This window comes from Xiphophorus hellerii, chromosome 16, assembly GCF_003331165.1.
Source record: "Xiphophorus hellerii strain 12219 chromosome 16, Xiphophorus_hellerii-4.1, whole genome shotgun sequence".
In the NCBI taxonomy this organism is placed as follows: domain Eukaryota; kingdom Metazoa; phylum Chordata; class Actinopteri; order Cyprinodontiformes; family Poeciliidae; genus Xiphophorus; species Xiphophorus hellerii.
The window spans coordinates 17,580,694-17,600,835 of NC_045687.1; the positions used below are offsets into that span (position 1 = coordinate 17,580,694).

At 37.2% G+C, this 20,142-nt stretch overlaps 2 protein-coding genes across 5 annotated transcripts; both read right to left on the reverse strand.

The window, feature by feature from the left end:
* Positions 1–614: 614 nt before the first annotated feature.
* On the reverse strand, positions 615–10,157 carry LOC116735528 (deleted in malignant brain tumors 1 protein-like). Its single transcript, XM_032587477.1, has 13 exons — positions 9,325–10,157; positions 7,168–7,203; positions 6,765–7,082; positions 6,202–6,483; positions 5,801–6,109; positions 4,868–5,161; positions 4,064–4,348; positions 3,690–3,983; positions 3,313–3,597; positions 2,953–3,240; positions 2,539–2,826; positions 2,002–2,283; positions 615–1,929 (listed from the first exon to the last, which is right to left on the reverse strand). The coding sequence occupies exons 1-13, from the start codon at positions 9,353–9,355 to the stop codon at positions 1,628–1,630; spliced, it is 3,294 nt and encodes a 1,097-aa protein (XP_032443368.1). The 5' UTR covers positions 9,356–10,157; the 3' UTR covers positions 615–1,627.
* A 765-nt stretch (positions 10,158–10,922) lies between these two features.
* atf7ip2 (activating transcription factor 7 interacting protein 2) lies at positions 10,923–19,721 on the reverse strand. 4 transcript variants are annotated; one of them, XM_032587481.1, is made up of 15 exons: positions 19,638–19,721; positions 18,520–18,765; positions 17,228–17,300; positions 16,880–17,011; positions 16,277–16,345; positions 16,109–16,146; positions 15,970–16,010; positions 15,824–15,879; positions 14,989–15,034; positions 14,726–14,799; positions 14,401–14,443; positions 13,168–13,226; positions 11,874–12,053; positions 11,607–11,794; positions 10,923–11,477 (listed from the first exon to the last, which is right to left on the reverse strand). In XM_032587481.1, the coding sequence occupies exons 2-15, from the start codon at positions 18,741–18,743 to the stop codon at positions 11,267–11,269; spliced, it is 1,434 nt and encodes a 477-aa protein (XP_032443372.1). In that variant the 5' UTR covers positions 18,744–18,765; positions 19,638–19,721; the 3' UTR covers positions 10,923–11,266. The 4 variants fall into 4 exon arrangements, with proteins under 4 accessions (XP_032443372.1, XP_032443369.1, XP_032443370.1 ...); XM_032587478.1 differs by having other exon boundaries at positions 11,874–12,056; XM_032587479.1 differs by having other exon boundaries at positions 11,874–12,056; positions 18,520–19,680.
* Between the last annotated feature and the right edge of the window lie 421 nt (positions 19,722–20,142).

Consider the following 20,142-nt stretch of genomic DNA (forward strand, 5'->3'; position numbering starts at 1 on the left):
TTAAATCTCCTTAGCTCAGTATAAGCGGTCTTTGTGTTTACACAAGATTTTCAAATAAAAACCTGAAAATGCAGAATGCGTTTATATTCACACCTTTGTAGTCAATACTGTTTTTGTATGGAGGCCAAAACTGAATTTCTTGGCCTGCGCTGCACTTCCATCAATGCATACTCATGTGTTAGAGCACGCTGCTCTGTTTAATAGCAGTTAAACATATTCTCTCTATTCTTGTTTGGTTTGTGAAGTTCAAATTTGGGTGAAGCTCGAGCACAGGAGGGAAACGCAATACCTAAATTTGATCGTGAATTTGTGGCAAGACTTTAAAATGAATGTTCAGACGTTCATCTCCAAACTGAGTGACCTTGAATTATTTTGTAATTTGGAATAGACAAAAATTTCAGTTTCTAGGTGTCTGATACGGAGATATAGCCCAAAGTACCCAGGACATCCCATAAAGCCCAGTATGCTTGTTTTTGCAGTGCATTGTACATCCATACTCATCCAGTTTTACAGAATACTTTGGTTGTTAAATGATCATCGGTAGAAGAAAGATTACAAAACGTTTTGTCACTCACAAAGGTTTAAATACCAGTAACAAAATCTACCAAAATTTCGGCTACATCATTTATTAAAATTCACCACAGACAAGTCAAGAACACCATCAAATACAACACAATGATAATTACAGAATGAGGACAGAAATATAAATAGACTCAAAATCTAAAAATAAAGCAATCACCTTTTATCCTATAGAAGATTTTACATTACATTTGTGAAGGAAAAAGTCCAAGAAGCAATAACCCTCAGGAAACCCTCAAATTTACTCAACTAACTTTTAGAACTTTTTCATTTTTATTTTCATTACACCCAATAGCCTATTTATGTCGTGAAAATGATACTTGAAATTATTGGGGGCTAAGCAGTGGTTCAGAAAGGGACAATTTGTTTAAATCTAGTTGTGTGGAGTATCTGGTAATGCTGTTTTGCAGCGTCAACCTTGATCTCAACCAAGTTTCTTACCCCACTGAGGTTTATTGTGCGTTATTTTATGTACTCTTACATCTCAACAATTCTATAAAAAATAATTCTTCCCTCTTGTTCCCTCCCCTCAGCATCAAGGCGGACAAGAAGATGAAGAAGAAACCCAGAACCTTGCACAACTGCAACCACTTTTTTATCTGTACATCTCTATATACTTATATATATACATATACATTCTCAGTTGTAAAACTTTTTACGCTATATGTCTAGTTATTGTACATCTATTTATTAATTGTTTAGGATAATTTTAGTTAGACTGTGTCTTTTATTGTTACTCAATGTTAGTAACGCCCTGTCTTGTATCACTGTGGGATAGTGAGAAACGTCATTTCGATTCCCTTGTATGTCTGGACATGTAAGAGGAATTGACAATAAAGCTGATTGATTGATTGATTGATTGATTGATTGTTCACTTGCTGAATATATTTAGCAACTACTAACTCTGTTCTTTGTATCAGCACTATGATTTAATTGGTTGATTGCATAGTGACAACTTACACACTCACGTCATGCAACATTCATTAGATTACATTAGTTTAGGATAGTAATATAATAGGAGATTGAGGAAGGGTCACACACATGAACTTCAGTTATTAGTAACAGAAACTGTGACATTGTCACTTAGAGGGGAGGTGAAAGTTTTATATTCCACAAGTTTTTCATAATAACAGCGGTAATCTCCCTCATAATTATTATTGGCTTCAAGAAATCTGAACGTAGAGGAGTTGGTACTTGATTGTTGGGTCTTATTGAATGATCCAGAGGTCTTCTGCAGGGTGAATGAGCCGCCTAAATATTGAGTGGAGACAGAACAATTGATGGCAATGAGGTCACCAAAAGTAACCACGCCTGCAGGCTCCATGGTGATGCTTGGTTTTGGAAGAATCACTAAAAACATAATGAGAATGTTATTTATGTCATTTTGAACTATTTGATTAAACTAATTTCACAAACACTTACCTGTCACATTCAGGTTGACATTATCACTAAAAACAGAGCTAGAATCTCTTCTTTGAAACTGACACTGGTACGATCCCTCATTTGTAAAGTTGACTTGAAGGATATGTAAAATAGCAGAGTTGCTGCTTGAGTCCACAGTCTGGGTGAAAGGACCTGGGGTCTTTGTGAAGATGAATGATCCTATTACTTCCACTCCAGTGATAGAACAAGTAATGTGGACATCCTGGCCCCACATAACCACACCAGTGGGCTGGATGGTGATGTTGGGCTTTGGTAGGCTCACTGAAAAATAACACAATGTCAAATAAGAAAGATTTAAAAGAGGACCAGAGTGCGGACTGGAGACTCACATGGACATAAATAATTTATTGACATAGCCAGATAGGTCGAAGCAGAACAAAATAATGCTGACAATGGAGGATCCAGGAAACAAGGAATGACAATGGAGTAAACCAGAAAGAGACAGTGGAGAAAAAACAACTTAAATATACTCAGTGAAAGTGAAAAACAATCTAAAACATAAAGAGCAGAAATTACCATTTAGTTGGACAGAATCACTCAAGTTGGTGCTCAAGTCTTGATTAAAAGACCTTCTTTGAAACTGACACTGGTACCATCCATGATCCACCAAGCTGACTTGATTGATTTGAAATGAAGCCGAGCTGCTGCTTGAATTTACAACATGAATGATTGTTCCTGAAGTATTCTTGAAGATAAATGATCCTCCTACTTGACCCTCAGAGACTGAGCAAGTGATGTTGACAGTCTGACCAAAAGAAGCCACACCAGCAGGATACAAAGTGATGCTGGGCTTTGGAAGAAATACTGAAAAAAAAAAAACACAAGAAAAAAGCTTTACAGCCCAAAGACTTCTGTCATAATTCACAGTGAGGGGATGTCACAGCAAATTTTAGACATCTCATAAGAAGTGGCAAATGTAAATTAAATTACCAGTTAGTTGGAGAGAATCACTGAAGCTGGTGTTGAAGTCATGATCAGAAACTGTCCTTTGAAACTGACACTGGTATAATCCTTCATCTCTCAAGTTAGCTTGAGTGATATGGAATGTAGTTGTGTTGCTACTTGAGCTTACAGTTTGGATGAAATTACCAGGCATTCTCCTAAAGACAAAAAATCCTCCTACCCGTCCCTCGATGACTGAACAGGTGAGAGTAGCATCCTGACCCCACATCACCCCACCGGCAGAATCCAAGGTGATGGTCGGCTGTGAAAGGTTCACTAAAAAGCAACAAAAATGTCATTTCTTTTCTATGTTTAATCAAATGGCTAAAGCTATTAAAAAATAATTACCAGTTAGCCAGACAGGGTCACTAAAGTTGGTGTGAAACACTTCACCAGAGACCGTTCTTTGAAACTGACACTGGTACAATCCCTCATTTCCCAAACGAACTTCTGCGATATCTAAAGTAGCCATGTTGCTGCTTGAGTTTACAGTCTGCATGACAGAACCCGGAGGCTTTGTGAATGTAAATGATCCATTCAATCCATCCATAACGTTACATACGATGCTGATACTCTGACCCCAGGAAACCAGACCGGTAGGCTGCAAGGTGATGTTGGGTTTTGGAATTTCACCTGAAAAATTATGCAAAGATTGGTCACCTGTTATAATCCTTTCAACCCTATAGTAAGCTCAGTTAATCTGCAAAATAAAAATAAAAACACACCTTTTATATAGAGTGAGACATTGCTGCTGAAGTTGGTGCTGAAGTCATCATTAGAAATCCTCACTTTAAACTGACACTTGTAGTCTCCCTCATCTGTAAAGGTAACTTTAGGGATATTTAGAGTAGCAGAGTTGCTGCTTGAGTTCACAGTCTCACTGAAACTTCCTGAAGACTTCCTGAAGATAAATGACCCTCCTCCTTGTTCATTAGTGACTGAACAAACCATTCTAACATCCTGATCGAGAGTAATCACTCCAGAGGGTTCAATGCTGATCGTGGGTGCTGGAAAGATCACTAAAGAAATGACACAGTTGTTATTGTCTTGGCACATTTATTTAGAGTTTTGAGGGTAAATGAATGCAAAACAGTAATACCTCTTAGCTGGACTGTGTCACTAAAGAGAGTGGTGAAGTTTTCATTGGGAAGTATGATTTGAAGCTGACACTTGTACCAACCCTGATCAATGAAAGTGGCCTGAAGGATATAGAAAGTAGCAGAGCTGCTGCTTGAGTTCACGGCCTGGCTGAATGAGCCTGTGGTCTTCGTCAAGACAAATATCCCTCTTACTTGTGCATCAGTGACTGAACAACTGATGCTGACATTATGACCCAAGGTGATGTCACCTTGAGGAGTAAGTCCAATAGTGGGCCTTATAGGGCCTGTCAAAAAACACAATATATAGTGTCAGAGTCACATAGTGTCACCATAACATCGTAAATACATTTCATAAAGGACTGACAAGCTTCAGATTTGGCATCATTTCTTTACAATAACAACACAAATTCTATTTTCTTGTATTAATTTCGGCACTTTTATACAGTTCTTTGTCAACAAAAGGCTTGTGATTGACTTATTACACAATGGATGCACACACTGCACTGTTTCTGGATGTAATATACAAAATATTGCATTAAGTTTTCCCTTAAAGTTACTTAAAGTGCTTTATTTATTTCCTGAAATACTGCATATATCTTTTTAAATCAGTCCCAGAATTATGGAGAGGTACAGTCAATGCGTAATTCATTGTCACTTACATTGGTAGGGATTTTTTGAAGGGTTGCAAAACATTTGAATTCATAAAATAATGACTACAGTAGAACTTTTTCCCAATGAGGATTTAAATTAGGTTCAACTACTGTAAGGTTTTATCAATACGGTTAGTAGAAAACCTACATTACCTGAACAGATGACACCAGCATCCTGACTGTGATTACAGTTCTGAGCTCCATCTCTACTGTACGAACACTCAGGCAGATATCTTTCGCTCCCTGTGCAAGTCACTTCATTAATTTCTCCTATTCCCTCTCCAAAGTGAAGGACACTCAGAGATGTGCCACATCCCAGCTGTCTGCAAATCACTCGAGCTTCGTTTATGTCCCAGCTGTTATTGCAGACGGTTCCCCAGGATCCATTGTTGAAGATTTCAACTCTTCCAGAGCATCTAGTTGGCCCAATTAACCTGCTCAGGCCGGCTATGAAAGCATGAGGCACAATTAATAGGCAAATGCTGAATGGGAAAAACAGGATGTAATAAAACATATACAAGCAATTTGACTGATTCTTTTGTTTAATGGCATTGTTCTGAAATGTGTCTAAAAAGTAGAGCTTTACCAAAATGACGCAAATGAACACATTTTAGGAAAATTCGACAATAAAGGGGCTAAAGATGACTGAAGACTAATCAAAAGTTGCTAAAACTGAGTATTAGTTTAATAAATATGCTCTCTATTCAAAACAAATAGCAAAATTTTGCTTATCACAGTAAAACATCTGAACAGGAAGCTGGCCTCTGAGTTTGTGGAAAACCTTTGCATCCCCAAATATTTGCATATTTTCAACCTTCATCCAACATGGTATTTAAAATAGGGACAAAGACAGTTTTTGAAAGGAAAATATTTGGTAAAATGTATAGATGAGCAGTTTAAAGGATGGTCACTGGTTTATTACAAAACAAATATGTATGAGAGTACACAATGCCAAGTCTTTTCTCTAATAGAAGCTCGTATTAGAAAGACAAGCCAGAGAACAAAACTGTTCTACTAGAATTCATGTTTCCATGTTGGTTTTGAACTAAAACTACATTTAGAGAGCAGTGATGAACATTTTCTCACCTGAGCAGATCACACCAGCATCCTGACTATGACTGCAGTTATGATCTAAGTATCCTCTGTGTGAGCACCGAGTCAGATGTGTTTCATTCCCCATACAGGCCACATCGTCAAGCAGGATTTTATCTCCTCCTTTTCCAAAGTACGCCAAGTGAGGAGCAGCCACGGCTACGCCACAGTTCAACTGACTGCAGACCACCTGAGCATCATTCAAGTCCCAGCCGTCATCACACACGGTTTGCCAGGCAGCATTATAGTAGATTTCAACCCGTCCAGCGCACCGAGACGGCCCCGTTAGACGGACTGGATAATCTATCAAGTGCATAAGATTCAACTGTTGATGTATAATAATTATGAAGAAATTAATAATAAATTATGGAAAGTACAAAGAAACTGAGCCAGACCTGAACAGTAGACATAAGTATAGTAACCATATTGGTATGTCCAAGAATAACTGTGCTGACATTCCATTAGAGAAAATTCACTTCCTGAACAGCTCAAATCAGGCAGCAATGTGCTGCCTGAAGAGTAGCCTGAGTGAGAGATTGCTGGACCACAGCCCATCTGTCTGCAGGCCACATTTGCAGCATTCATGTCAAAGCCGTTATAACTGGGTACGCTCCATCCCCAATCGTGGTATAAATAGACATATCCATTGCATGATTGAAATGGCAAGATCTGTTGAGCTATAAGAAGATAACAAAAAGAAATAAGCATATGCTGTTTTACTGACTTAACAGCAGCATAGATGGATGTGGCTACAACAAGAAGCAGGAACAAGCCATATCTGTTTAAGAAAGACACTTCTGAATAACTACATCACTTTAACGAAAGAGAACTGTGAGTTGGCTACTATTCTCAATACAGCTAATCTCACATCCATCATTATAACAGGACTGAACTGACTTTATCAGAAATCCTGAGTGCTGTGTGTTACCTAAAACATCGGATTTCTATATACACTTACGGTAACAAGTGACGCCTGCATCCTCGACATGCTCACAGTTGTGGGTTCCAAATCCTCTGTGGTAGCATTCAGAAAGAGACTTTTCGTTTCCTGAACAGCCAACATCATCCAGCCAGATTTTTCCTGTGCCTTCACCAAAGTAAGCGGATGCATGAACAGTCAATGGTGGACCACAGCCTAACTGTTTACAGACTACATTAGCATCATGATATTCCCAGCCATCATCACAGACTGTTCCCCATTCTCCATTGTGGTAGATTTCAACTCTTCCAGTGCAATACCCATCTGACCTCGAACCAACCAATCTGACAACGTTGCCTGAAACAAAATAAACAATAAATAATCACTTAAAAAATAAGTATTATACAAACAATAACTACAAAAGTTGGAGATATGGACTGACCTGTAGCAGTTGAAGATAAGCACAGGAGAACAGAAACTGTAGTAGAGAGAGAGAGAGAGAAAAAAAAACACTTGGTCATGTGAGAACAAAGTAATAAAACACCAGAAAAGCTTTGAAAACATAAAAAAAAAACTATTTTTGACAAAGAATCTGATAAATCCAGAGCATATACTGGCCATGTTTTTGGTATGTCTTTTCTGACGAGTTCTTCACATGTCAGCATCTTTCAAGATATACAATGACTGCTCTTCAACATACATTATTACCATAATAAAATCACAGTTCACAGCTACAGTGCCTTGCAAAAGTATTCGGCCCCCTTGAACTTTTCAACCTTTTGTTGCTTTTCATTCTTCAAACATAAAGATCTAAACTTTTTATTATTTTGTGAAGAATCAACGACAAGTGGGACACAATCGTGAGGTGAAACGAAATTTAATGGATATTTTAAACTTTAACAAATAAAAAAACGCAAAGTGGGGCGTGCAATATTATCCGAACAGAAATAATATTTCTGTTCGGATAATATAATATTGAGTTAATACTTTGTAGCGCCACCTTTTGCTGTGATTACAGCTGCTAATCACTTGGAGTATGTCTCTATCAGTTTTGCACAGCGCGAGCTCAGTGAGGTTGGATAGAGAGCGCTTGTGAACAGCAGGTTTCAGCTCTTTCCACAGATTCTCGATTGGATTCAGGTCTGGACTTTGACTTGGCCATTCTAACACCCGGATACGTATATTTATGAATCATTACATTGTAGATTTTGCTTGGGATCATTGTCTTGTTGGAAGATAAATCTCCCTCCCAGTCTCAGGTCTTTTGCAGACCCCAACAAGTTTTCTTGGCTGCATCTCTGATCAGTCTTCTCCTTGTTCGAGATGAAAGTTTAGAGGGACGGCCGGGTCTTGGTAGATTTGCAGTGGTCTGAGACTCCTTCCATGTCAATATGATCGCTTGCACAATGCTCCTTAAGTTGTTTAAAGGAAATCTTTTTGAATCCAAATCCGGCTTTAAACATCTCCACAACGGTATCTCGGATCTGCCTGGTGTGTTCCTTGGTCTTCTTTTTTTATGGCGGTTGGCAAGCAACTTATTGATGTGCATTACCGCCATCAACTGGAATGGAGTGTGAATCGGGATGCTACATATATATCCCCCCCCCCCGACCCCTCCAAAAAATAAAAATAAAATAAAAATAAATTAATTAATTAATTAAATAAATAAAACTTATATCCTTTCTATCAGTTTTGTTTTCTTAAGCTAATTTGTTAAATAACAAAAATATTTAGAAGTAGAAATTTTGTCCAAAATATCTTGTATATTTAACTGTAATTTATTTTCTTGTAACAGACAAACTAATTCCCTTCTCTCAACAGAATATTTAGAAAATAACAACAAAACATGTGTTCCTTGGTCTTCATGACGCTCTCTGCGCTTTAAACACAACCCTGAGACTATCACAGAGCAGGTGCATTAATACGGGGATTTGATTACACACAGGTGGATTCTATTTATCATCATCAGTCATTTAGGACAACATTGGATCATCCAGAGATCCTCACTGAACTTTTGGAATGAGTTTGCTGCACTGAAAGTAAAGGGGCCAGATAATATTGCACGCCCCACTTTTGCAGTTTTTTATTTGTTAAAAAAGTCCAAGTCCAAAATATACAATAAATTTCGTTTATTCAAACCACAATTTATTGCTCATTATGTCTATTGTTCAGTATTACAATCTAAAGAACAATCCTTCCAGTCAAATATTTGGTCCAACTAAACAGCAAAAGCACAAAATCTTACCAAGTGTTTTTGGTCTAGTTTCTACTGCATCTCAGTGCACTTGAAATAAAATAAAAGTAAAGCTTGTTTTAAGTCAATAATTCCTTAATATTGATCAAAAAGTACTATTTCCTTTGGCAGATAATTTTACTTATTACAAGACGTGCTTTCCATAAGTGAAACAATCTGCCAGTGGAAGTTGGACTTTTTTTTTAATCAATAAGCTCCACTGTCTTGCTAAAAAAACTCATTATAAGTTACTTTTGTCTTAATTCAGAAAAACTAGAGCAAAAATACATTCATTCGTTCATTCTACAATTTTCCTATATTGAACATTTTAATAATACATTATTCTAAATTAAATATTTTACTCACCTGAAATCAGTCCCAATAACGGATCTAACATCTTTGCAGCCTGAAAAGTTGGTTACTCATCAATGACCTAATGCAAACACTACAGGACAGAACAGCAGATGGTACCATTCACGATTGCCCACTTAGTCAACCCAATGGGGGGAGACTAAGTGGGCATTTGTGTAAATACTAGTCAGTAGTTACACAAAAAAGGATGTTTGTATGTACTGAAATCTGAGCCAGATACATGACCTCATACTTCCTTGTATTCAAAGAAGCTCTTTTTTTCTTTTTTTGTTACTATGGATGTATTTACAGCAAACACAGAGCTGCTGTTAGTCATGTTGCTAGCTGGAGATCTTATCTGTCCCTCATATGTCAAAATATGAAGAATTTAATCAAACAGGTACTGTTTTATTATTCTGTTTTTTTTTTTTTAGGAAAAACATTTCACACTAGGCGACACTCAGGCCCAACACTTTCTATTTCTTTATAATTGCTCACTCAATGTGTTACTGATACAAACTAGTACATGATAACTTTGCTTTCCTTGTATGGCAAGCTGTTGAACGCCTGGCTAGTATTTCTTGGAAACCACTTGGGAAGTGTAAGAAGGGAAAACATATGTACATCAGACTCTATTAATTCAATTTGAAAAGGAGGAAAGCAAACCTTTCATTTAATTGCCAATCATGCTTTTTTTGTGTCTTGGTCTGTGACATAAAATCCAAATAAAATACATTGAAGTATTTAAATATATTGTGGTTGCAATGTGAAAGATGTGAAAAAGATCCGTATGAGCTCTGGATGTTATAGGTGTTTAAATCTACAAAGTTTGTAAACAGATTTTTGGGTTAACAGGTAAAAACTCCACTGGTCAACAGTCAAGTAATTATCTGGGGTTTTTCAGCTGTTTTAGGGTGATTTTGATGTGCCGAATCTAAAAATCACATTGGTTTTGCTCAATCAGGTCAACTTTCTGAACTAAGCTACATATTAGTTTGGGATGCCGGGATGCAGTCATGATTATTGATTAGTGTTGGACTCTGACGAGAGACATCCCTGCATACGAGGTGTTCGAAAAAACGGAAGTTTATGCCCTGAATTTTGCACAACGAAGATGTAATGTTCAATTTACATGTACTTACCCTTATCAGTGTTTATTATTCAATTTACAGAAATCCAAGTTTGTAACATTTAATTAATATTCTCTGTTAGAAAACAATTTTTTTTTTCTCCTAAAACCTTTATTTGGATGAGAATTAATTAACGTAAATGAACTGATAATGTCACCAAAATGTCATCAATTTAGTCAGATCGGATTTCTCTAAATCAAATTTGAATAAAAACATGGCCTGACTGAGAAAAATGGATGTCATCTTTTGGATTCAGCAGAGGCTGAAAGCCCGAAACTCAAACACGAGCAAACAAAGCAGAGGCTGTTGCTCTGCACAATGACATTAGTGTAGAAAACCGAAATGCAAATGTTCTAACTGGTTTAAAACAAGGAAATGAACAGGTTGACCTTTTAAGCACACAGAAAGGCACTCGCTGATGTTGTGCTACAAATTACATTTAGCGTTCATAAGATTCAAAAAAACGCCAGTAAATTATCCAAGTAAAATGTAACAAAGATTTTATTCAACAAAATTTATGTTAAAATATGTTAAATCGTTTTGACTTTACAATGGAAAAAATGTAACAGCTGATGAAAAGTAACATTTAAAAGTGAACTTTATTAGCAAATAAACAAAATCCAACATTTTGTTAAAATCTTGATTGCCTGCAATTATTTTAAAAAAACTAGAACCTGACTAAAACTTTTAAGAGACCTCTTTCTAAGGCTACAGTGTTTAATTAATTTTACAGGCATTTGAGTGCATATTGTTTTACTTACAAATAGTTCTGCAACAAATGAAAGCTTTTAGGTTTCAAAATCGTCCTGCCTGCATCCTCTTCTGAATTAGTCCGGTAGGATCGCCGTAACAACTTTACTATAGGGTCCGTAGCGACCAAATATGTCTTTGCCCACCACAACAGCACACAGCTTGTGCCCACGCTTGAACTTATTGATCAGAGCGCACATGGGCAGAGGCTTGGCCTGCAGTTTATCATAAGTATCCCACTTGAGGAAGACGCCGCTCCCTTTAGAGGTCTCCATCGTCAGCAGGATGCTGCAGCAGGGAGAGAGAGGAAACGTGCGGCATTAAACTCTTCTCCTTCACAATATTTTCAATATATTTTAATAATAGCAACTATCTCCCTCCTCACAACAGGGTTATTTTTTCAGTGCCGTCTCTTACGTGTAGCTTTCCATCGGTGGCAAATTGGGGTCTTTGTCCTCCACGTTCCAGAGGACGGAGACTCGAGTCGGATTCCTGATGAAGGCCAGATTTACGTCTACTCTCGGAGGCATCTTGTACGAAGCTGCTTCCTTCTTCAGGACGGCTGGGAAGGGGATGTTGGGAAGAGGCGGACACATGAGCATGTCCTAAGGGGGGGGGGGTTAAAGAGATGTGATGAGAATTGCAAAAAGTTATTTGTCTTCCATTGTGGAGCATCTGAAATACCTCCGCATTGTTCATCGACTCTATGCCTTCCAAATCATTGGATGCGGGACTCCTACTGTGGCGAGGAGGGGAAGCTTCTTTTTTTAACCGTTTAGCCATGGGCTCGTCGAAATGGTCTTGATTCTCATTATCGCGGTCTTCGTTGCGGGAACCTGTTGCCTCTGTTTTTATACTGGCAATCTTCTGAATTTGACAAACCAAAAGGGAAAAAAAAAACAACAAAAACAAAATAAAATCTTATGGAAAATATGTGGTTGATTTCTCAGTTGCATTAACATTTACAGTGTCGGCAAGATGCTTACAATTCCTGTGTTACTCAAGTATTAAAGTGATACTGACACAAACATGTTCAATATTTTTTTCTTTTTTAAACAGAACCATGAAAGATTTCGGTGTGCAGATTTAAATTTATTTTCTGCTTTAAGCCCATATGGGCAGAATTATGCATACAGTACACAGTAATAAAAAAACAGATCTACACATTTAAATGGCTGCTACCAACTTGGATCTCAGGCTCACCCTTTGCATATCCACAGATAAGCTTACGGCAAAATTTGCGTTGAACACGCAGCGACTTTTCCTGGAAGTTTTATCCAAAATCTAAACATAGTCCACATCTTTTAACAGGGCTTTGAGGAGGGCGTTCTAACAGCTCAACACCATGCTGCTATTCCTATTCCACCACTAGTTTTGATGAGTTTCAGGGCTCTATGCTGCAACACTAACAGTGCCCAGGTTTTCATTATGTGATTCAAAATGATACCCTTCAGTGAAAGCAAATCGTTCAGGATGTTGAAAAACTGACCAAGAAATACGGCCCACTTCAAAATTGACATTTTCAAACTTGTGGAAATTGAAATAGTCCACATGGACAAGTATCATTACTTGTTTTAATGTCAGAAAATCGCAAAGATACATTGCTTGTATGACCTGAAAAAAAAAAGGTATTAACTTTGCTTCTTGCAGTTGTAGCTAGATTTATGTTATGTTCCTTGTATTTTCACCCTGCAGGAACTTAGGAAGGATTTCAAGCTAAGGACTGAGAGTTCCTCTACGTTCAAAGTTAAATCATCCGAATTATTCTTGTTTTCCATTTACATGCACTAACTTGTTGTTCTGCAAAATCACTGAAGTTGATCATCAGTGCATCCAGAAAAACCAACGGGGTGACATAAGAACAATAGCAATGGGTGATGAAATTTAATCTTCTTTCAATTTTATGATAAAGAAGTCTAAGTATTTTTTTTTAAAAAACAGCAGTAAGTGTTAACAAGTAAGCAGACTCTAATCCTACCTTAAGTTCTGGAGAGTCACAGGGACTAAGACACGGTGGCGGCGGCCTCTCACATAAATCTGCCCAGTCACAGATAAACAGGAGGGAATAACAACAAACAGCTTAGTTTCTATTCAAATGCAGATTGATTCAATTGAATCTAATCAATTGGAAAACTTTTGCACACTGCACTTTTCAGTTTTTCAGTTTTTTATTTGTAAAACAAAAGCTTTGAATTGTGTAATTTTCCTCCTACCGTAATTCACTCTCGTATACCACTTTGTGTTGGTCTTTCACATTAAATTCAAATGAGACGTACGTATTTATGTTTATGGTTTAATGTGACAACATACGAAAAAGGGGTGTGAATATGTTAGGTGAAATGTATATATATATTATCAAATATTTGTTGTTTCATTCATCCTAATAGTGTTGCTTATATGATGTTCTGTCTTATATGCCTTTATTGTTTTCTTTCCTTTCAGCATAAAGAATGTTTCTGTGTTGTTGATTTACTTTGTTTCCTTTTTACAAGAGGGCCTCCCTGAAGAAAAGCAGTGACAACCGTGCTCACAGGGTTTATTACTCAGTAGGAACTTCTTCTTCCTTTGAGCTGTTAGATAGCTATAAAACCGTCGCCTTGAAGATGTACAACTTGCTCTGTTTTACCCTGTGACTGGAACCGAATAATCTAGTGCAAGATAACATGTGTTTAGTTAGTGATTGCCATTAGCACTGCAACTAAGTGATGAAATGTTTTGCCCCCACCCCTTAGAGTTGCAGTGTTCTCTGTGATAGGGACTCTGAAAGTAATAAAAAGAGAGGAGCGGACAAATGTGTTTTCAGAGCGGTTGGAGATTTGTAACTGGAAACACATTTCTGTCCGTTCTCCTCGCGAGATCAAAAGGATCTAACTCTCTTGTCTTTTCTGTGTTTGTTCAATTTGTCTTTAATAGGTGTCAAACCTGACAGAATACTTTCGAAAGCCACTGTGTATGTGACTCAGGATAGGAGGATCTACTGTGTGCCTGTTGTTTAGTATTTGTTTTACACTGTATTCCAGCTAATCCGTTAGAAATACAAGATGCTGGCGTAAAAGAAACATGGATAAACTGTAAATGTTGGGACATGTTGTGATATATCAAATCAGTGCCAGGGAGTATGTGTGGATTTGTGTGAGAATCACACAACATACATGTGCAGTCATAAAAATGTATTTATCTGGTGTAGTCAAATATCTGCAGAGCAACTTACCTTCATTACTTGACCACTGATTGTTTTGTCCCACTTTTCTTTCCTATGATGGAAAATATATCTACTTAGACGTCAGAGGGTATATTCATGCCATACTTAAAAAGAAGTTGTTTCAGCTTCTGCATTGTTAGCCACATTATGATTTGCTGTATAAAATTGCCTGTGCACAAACATTTTATAATCATGCATTATAAATTAAGAGATTAACTCATAATGCATCACTTCTGACCACACAAAGCCTACACTGTTTATTGAAATGAATTTCTAAATGGTTAAAAAAAATACTCAAATCAATATGTTTAAACAAGCCAAAATATCATTTTACCTTAGAAACAGGAGAACACAGAGGAGTCAGAACAGGAGGAGGGTCCTCCAAATCCGCCAAGGCAGTGGTCAACACTTCAAACAAATCAGAAGAGGCAGAATGCAAAATGAAAAGATTATAACTAATAAATATAATGTTATATTTGTAGAAATTTTTGAATAGTTAAAAATACACGTAAGCCATATTTTATTCTATAAACCAAATACCAGAAATCAATTTTTACCTTAAAGACTAAAATGTTTGCTGCTGTGACATGAACTTACCCTCATTGTCAGCACGAATATTCTTCAGTGCGTTTCTTGTTGTGTCCTTAACAAAACAAACCAATGAAAATCTGCTTTATTATGAGTCAAACAGCAATTATTTGACAAAATGATATCTGGCTATTTGCTGCCTGCACTGTCAAAAAGAAAAAAGAAAAGTCTCTAATTTACAGGAATTTACATCTCTAATTTTACCATAAAAAATTTGTATAATTCTGGCAATCACAGCTGCTGGAATTATATTTTTACAGTGTGTAATCAAACTAATTTTAATATCAAACTATAATAATTTGGGTAACGAGAGAAATTAAGTTTTACAGCAAATATGGGTATTAGTGTATTTTTTTTTAGTATCTATTGAGAAAAATATGTAAATTCGTTTTATGAACAGAAGAAGTCACAATCAAATATGTGTTTTAGAAAACATTTTTCCTTCTGAGACTGTCAGTAAATGCTGCATATGTGTTTCAAAATATGAATTCACTTAATGCGGTTTAGCAGTAAAATAGCAGCACTTAATGTAACAGTGTAGCCTATTGGATAATGTACATGTTTCACTCTGAAGATGTTCTCCACTTTGTTAGAATTCAAATGATTAAACTGGTTGAGTTATGGCTAAAAAGACGAAATACTAATACCTTTTACACCAACAATGTTATTGTCATTGCAATAAAAAAAAACATATATTGCAAAATATTTTAATTGTACCCCAACGTGCAGGTTTTGTAAAGCAAATCTGAGCTGATGCACCTATCCTTCTTGGAAACTGTGCATTAAATAGTTCAAGACTAAACAGACTGATTTACTAATAAGGGATAAATTGCTCCATATTTACCATCATTTTGAGAAGCTCCCCACTTTTCGCTTCACAATTTGTTCTGATTGAGTCTACTGTGGTTAAAAGGAAACAAGCACACAAAAATAAAAACAAATGCAATGTAAATGTGGATACCAAAGCAATTTTGCTGAATGAGCTCTTACTCCGTGACGAGGCTTCCAGAGGGTCGTACTCTGGGCCTTTCCTGCAAAGTTGACAACAAACCTCATTATTTCCACCTTTATTCAAAGAAAACAAATTCAGGGTCTTTTTCTGATGAAGAATTAAATGGGCTGAACGTACCCGAGGATGTCAGTGTTACCAGTGGAGGCCGCAGAACTCTACAAGGATGTTGAAAATTAAGATTCAAATTTGGGATATATTGGAATTATTGTTAAAATATTAAGATTAAGATAAAATTTACCCATAAACAGAGGAGACTACGAGTGGAGACTATGAGATTGTACCAACCTGTTTCTGAATACTTGCTAAGTGGGAGAGAGCCACCTCCGCTCTCCTCGTTATGGCATCGACTCGATTCTTATAAAGAAAGAAAAAGGTGTTCAGTAAAAACAGCTCCTTTTTTTGCAAATGGCTCATTAACTTTTTTTTTTTAAAGGTTTTGTTGGCTCTAGTGGGCTTTATTTGAAAGTAGTTAGACAGAAAAGAGGGTAATGAGAAAGGGGGAAGACATGCGGCAAATGTCTGGAGGCCAGGAATCGAACCTGCCACCACTACCACGAGAATTATGGCCTCAATATATGGGTCGTGCTTTGCCCTGTGCCACCACAGCAACCCCAAGTCTCAGTTACTTTAACACCCTCCGATACACTGTGTCATCCTGCTGCATAATCAAGCCATGATACCCCAACCATCTTCCTTCGCTACTGGTAAGAGGTTATTTTCCTAGAATGCTGTACTTTGTTTATGCCACGTATGCTCTCTGTTCTTGTGTAAAATAATTTTAGACTCATTCATGTGAAGAGCATCATTCCAGATGTCTAACCTTCTCTCTGGCCTGATTGCCGACGGTACAGATGTGTACAACAAAAACACAAAACATTTCCCCCCCACCTCTAGTCTCTGAATGGACGTTACGAAGCTGGCTTCATCATTTGTGTCTTGAATGTGTTGTATAATGCTCTCAATCTGCCTTTCTTTATTTGCCACAGCTTTATGGACCTCCTGCTCTATCAGAGCTTGCACCTGTGGAAACACAGAATGTCATTAAGAATACAAATTCATTTTGTATGAATTTGCATTTGGATATTTTCAAATATCTTGCACATGCAATGTCTAGAGAGATATGTCCAAAGGAATCAATTGCACTCATAGTTTTAAAAGCTTTGGCTTAAGCTTTTTTTTTTTATTAATTGCATTCTTAAATTAATATTAACCTCAAACTATCAGGTATTTTCTTACTTCTGACTGGGAGATCTTTAGCCTCATGTCGCCGGCTTGAGCAGGTCCAGACACAGGAGGAAATGTCTCTGTTCTTCTCAAGGAAACAAAAGGTAAAGAGAAACAATTAGAGATTAGCAAAGTTTGCCTTTATCTGTATTTACCAACAAAAACTATAAAGCAAGAATTATTGCGTCGAGCAGACACCACTGTGAGAGAAAGTCAAACACCAGAAAGCAACATGAGCAACATACGACATTGAAGAACTGACAAACAATAGAGGAATTAAGAACAGGTTGATAAAAAAAAAGAGAAATGTTTTCAAACCTTTTTTCAAACTGTAGTGCAACATAAAAAGTTCAATTTGTCTGTCTTTCTCTTAGACATGGCATTCCCCAAGGATCCCTCCCTAGTCCCATCTTGCTGCCTAATGTTGAACTTGAGGTCTGTTCTTAATAAACATAAGATTTCCACTAAAATTTTTAACTACAGATTTGGTTCTTCATTCATTTAATCCCACCTGCAACAATTATTGCCAGACATTTTTTCTAACTTCCAGAAGCTCTAAAAGAATTGTTTTGACTTTTGGCAACTAATTGAAGTTTTAAAATAAAATAATAATGTGTCTACTCTAAGCAATATAAATTTTATGTATCTAGTGTGAAAGGTTACATGACCAGACCTCTTTACTTCCTGCCTGTTACGCTGGACGTAAATGTCTGTCATAAACCTGAATAAGAGGAAGTCAGTAAAAAACTTTAGTAAACAAATATAAATAAAATATTTTGAGCATATGTTCTTTCAAGTGTCTTCTACTGTCTTGAATGAATGATTGAAAGGAATGCATCCTTTCATTCATCTTTTAATCATAAGAAGAGTGAAGGTTAGCATGGCAACAATTGTTGACAATAACTTAAGACACAAAATATCACGTCAGCAGCAAAGCTACTCAGAAATACACTAATAAAGCTCTTGTGACCAAGACTGACCCAAACATCTATTCTATGAGAAGAGGTTTAACAATTCCCAGGAAACCATTACTTTGGTAAGTGAAAGAGAAAAAGCTCTTATAAAGGAGCAATACCACTTTTCTTTGGTATATTTTCTATCCAAGCAGAGCAGTACAGTCAAAGCTCTCTTTACAGCCCAAAAATAGAGATGTGCAGACATCAATAGAGACAAAGAAAGCAAAAGAGACAATCTCTGCGAAAGTGCAAGCTAGAATGGTATGTATGCACGTCACACTGCAAGCTGCGATGTTTGTAGTTTAGCTTGCACTACAGCCAAGGAAGCTTTTCACACAGATAACTTACTCATTAAGAAGATGCAAGGCCACCTCTGCATCAGACCTGAATCCATGTGAATCTTTGAGGTCGCGCCAACTTTGAAAGGCCCCGCCAATGTTTATTCGACAATCTCTCCGTAAGCTGTTCAACTGCTTTTTGGAGAAATGTTTCATTCTCTTACGTTTAGCTGACAGACCAGCAGGTTCGCTAGAGCAAGTGAAAGCTGGGCTTTGATTTGGTGTGGATGACATGCTGGGTTAAGTCTCTGGTGTACTGTGGAAACAGAAGCCCATAACATCAGGCACAAAGCGTAGAGGGGCATCTCAGTAAAGTAGTATATCTCCAATATCCCTAGTGAGGTCACAACAAATGCTGTTGCCTATCTCCAGCCTGTCAACAGGCGAGAGGCGGGTTGCACCCTAGACAAATCGCCAGTCCATCCATCGCAGGGCAACCAATCAACCTAACAGTCATGTTTTTGGACTGTAGGAGGAAGCCAGAGTACCTGGAGAGAACCAGCGCATGCACAGGGAGAGAACATGGAAGCTTCATGCAGAAAGACCCTGGGCCAGGATTTGAACCCAGGACTTTCTTGCTGCAAGGAAACAGTGCCATTATGCAGCCCAGTGTGATTCAATTCAAAAACTGAAATTCATTTATAATCATAACACTGATATATCTCAGACGTTTTGAGTTCTTGTTGTTGTTCTGATGACTACCTGATTCGCCATTAAAATATTTTCAATCAATAAAGGCAGGCTTTAAGATTCAATAAGGAAGACAATATTAGTCAGGCAGTACATGGGGACTTGCAAGATGGAGAAGGAGCTTTCCAGAACAACACAGTCTTAGAAATATATCTTAGCTTTTCACACACGTCCTTAAAGAAACGTTTTGAAGCATAACAAACACATTCACTTCAATGGGTAAAATAATGATGCTTCAAACTTGTACGTGTTAGAAGATGATGGCACAAAATAACATTATAGAGCAACAGTTTTCCTCTATTCATACATTTCCGATACGGTGGAGAAGATGCTTCTAGAAAAGTACAACAGCTTCAAAGTTGCTCGTTCTACCTTAAGTACCTGTATTTCAAAAACATTCAAATTATTAGTCAAATAATTTACTAACAGTAACAATACCTCAACAACACCTCTGAGCTTCGTCTCTCTGATTTTTTCCGGGTTTTCTTCTTATTCTATTTACGTTCAATGGCCGCTGGCAAATCAACCGCGCAATGTGTGGACGCCACCTACTGGACTGGAGTATGCACTGGTAGGAAGCCAAAAGACCCTTTTTCCTCAGTACAGCTAAATGAAACTTTAGATTTTTAAATGAAGAGAAACATACAAATTTGCAAGACTACGAAAGCAACATTTTCTTTATGACAAGAAAAATGGATTTAAAATATATTGCTAGTAATCAAGTGTCATTCTCTAGATGAAATCCAATGGATTCCGCAAAATACAGATGCTCAGACGGCTTCCCTGAATTTAAGCTACTCAGATAAACATCTGAAAAACATATGAACCTGTTTTTTGTCCTTTTTGGAAAATCTAGCAGATTTTATTAGTAGTAGAAACTGGTTGAGTTAGGAAAAAGTCTTTGTTTGGTCACTATTACTTTCGATTTAATGCATAAGTGCAC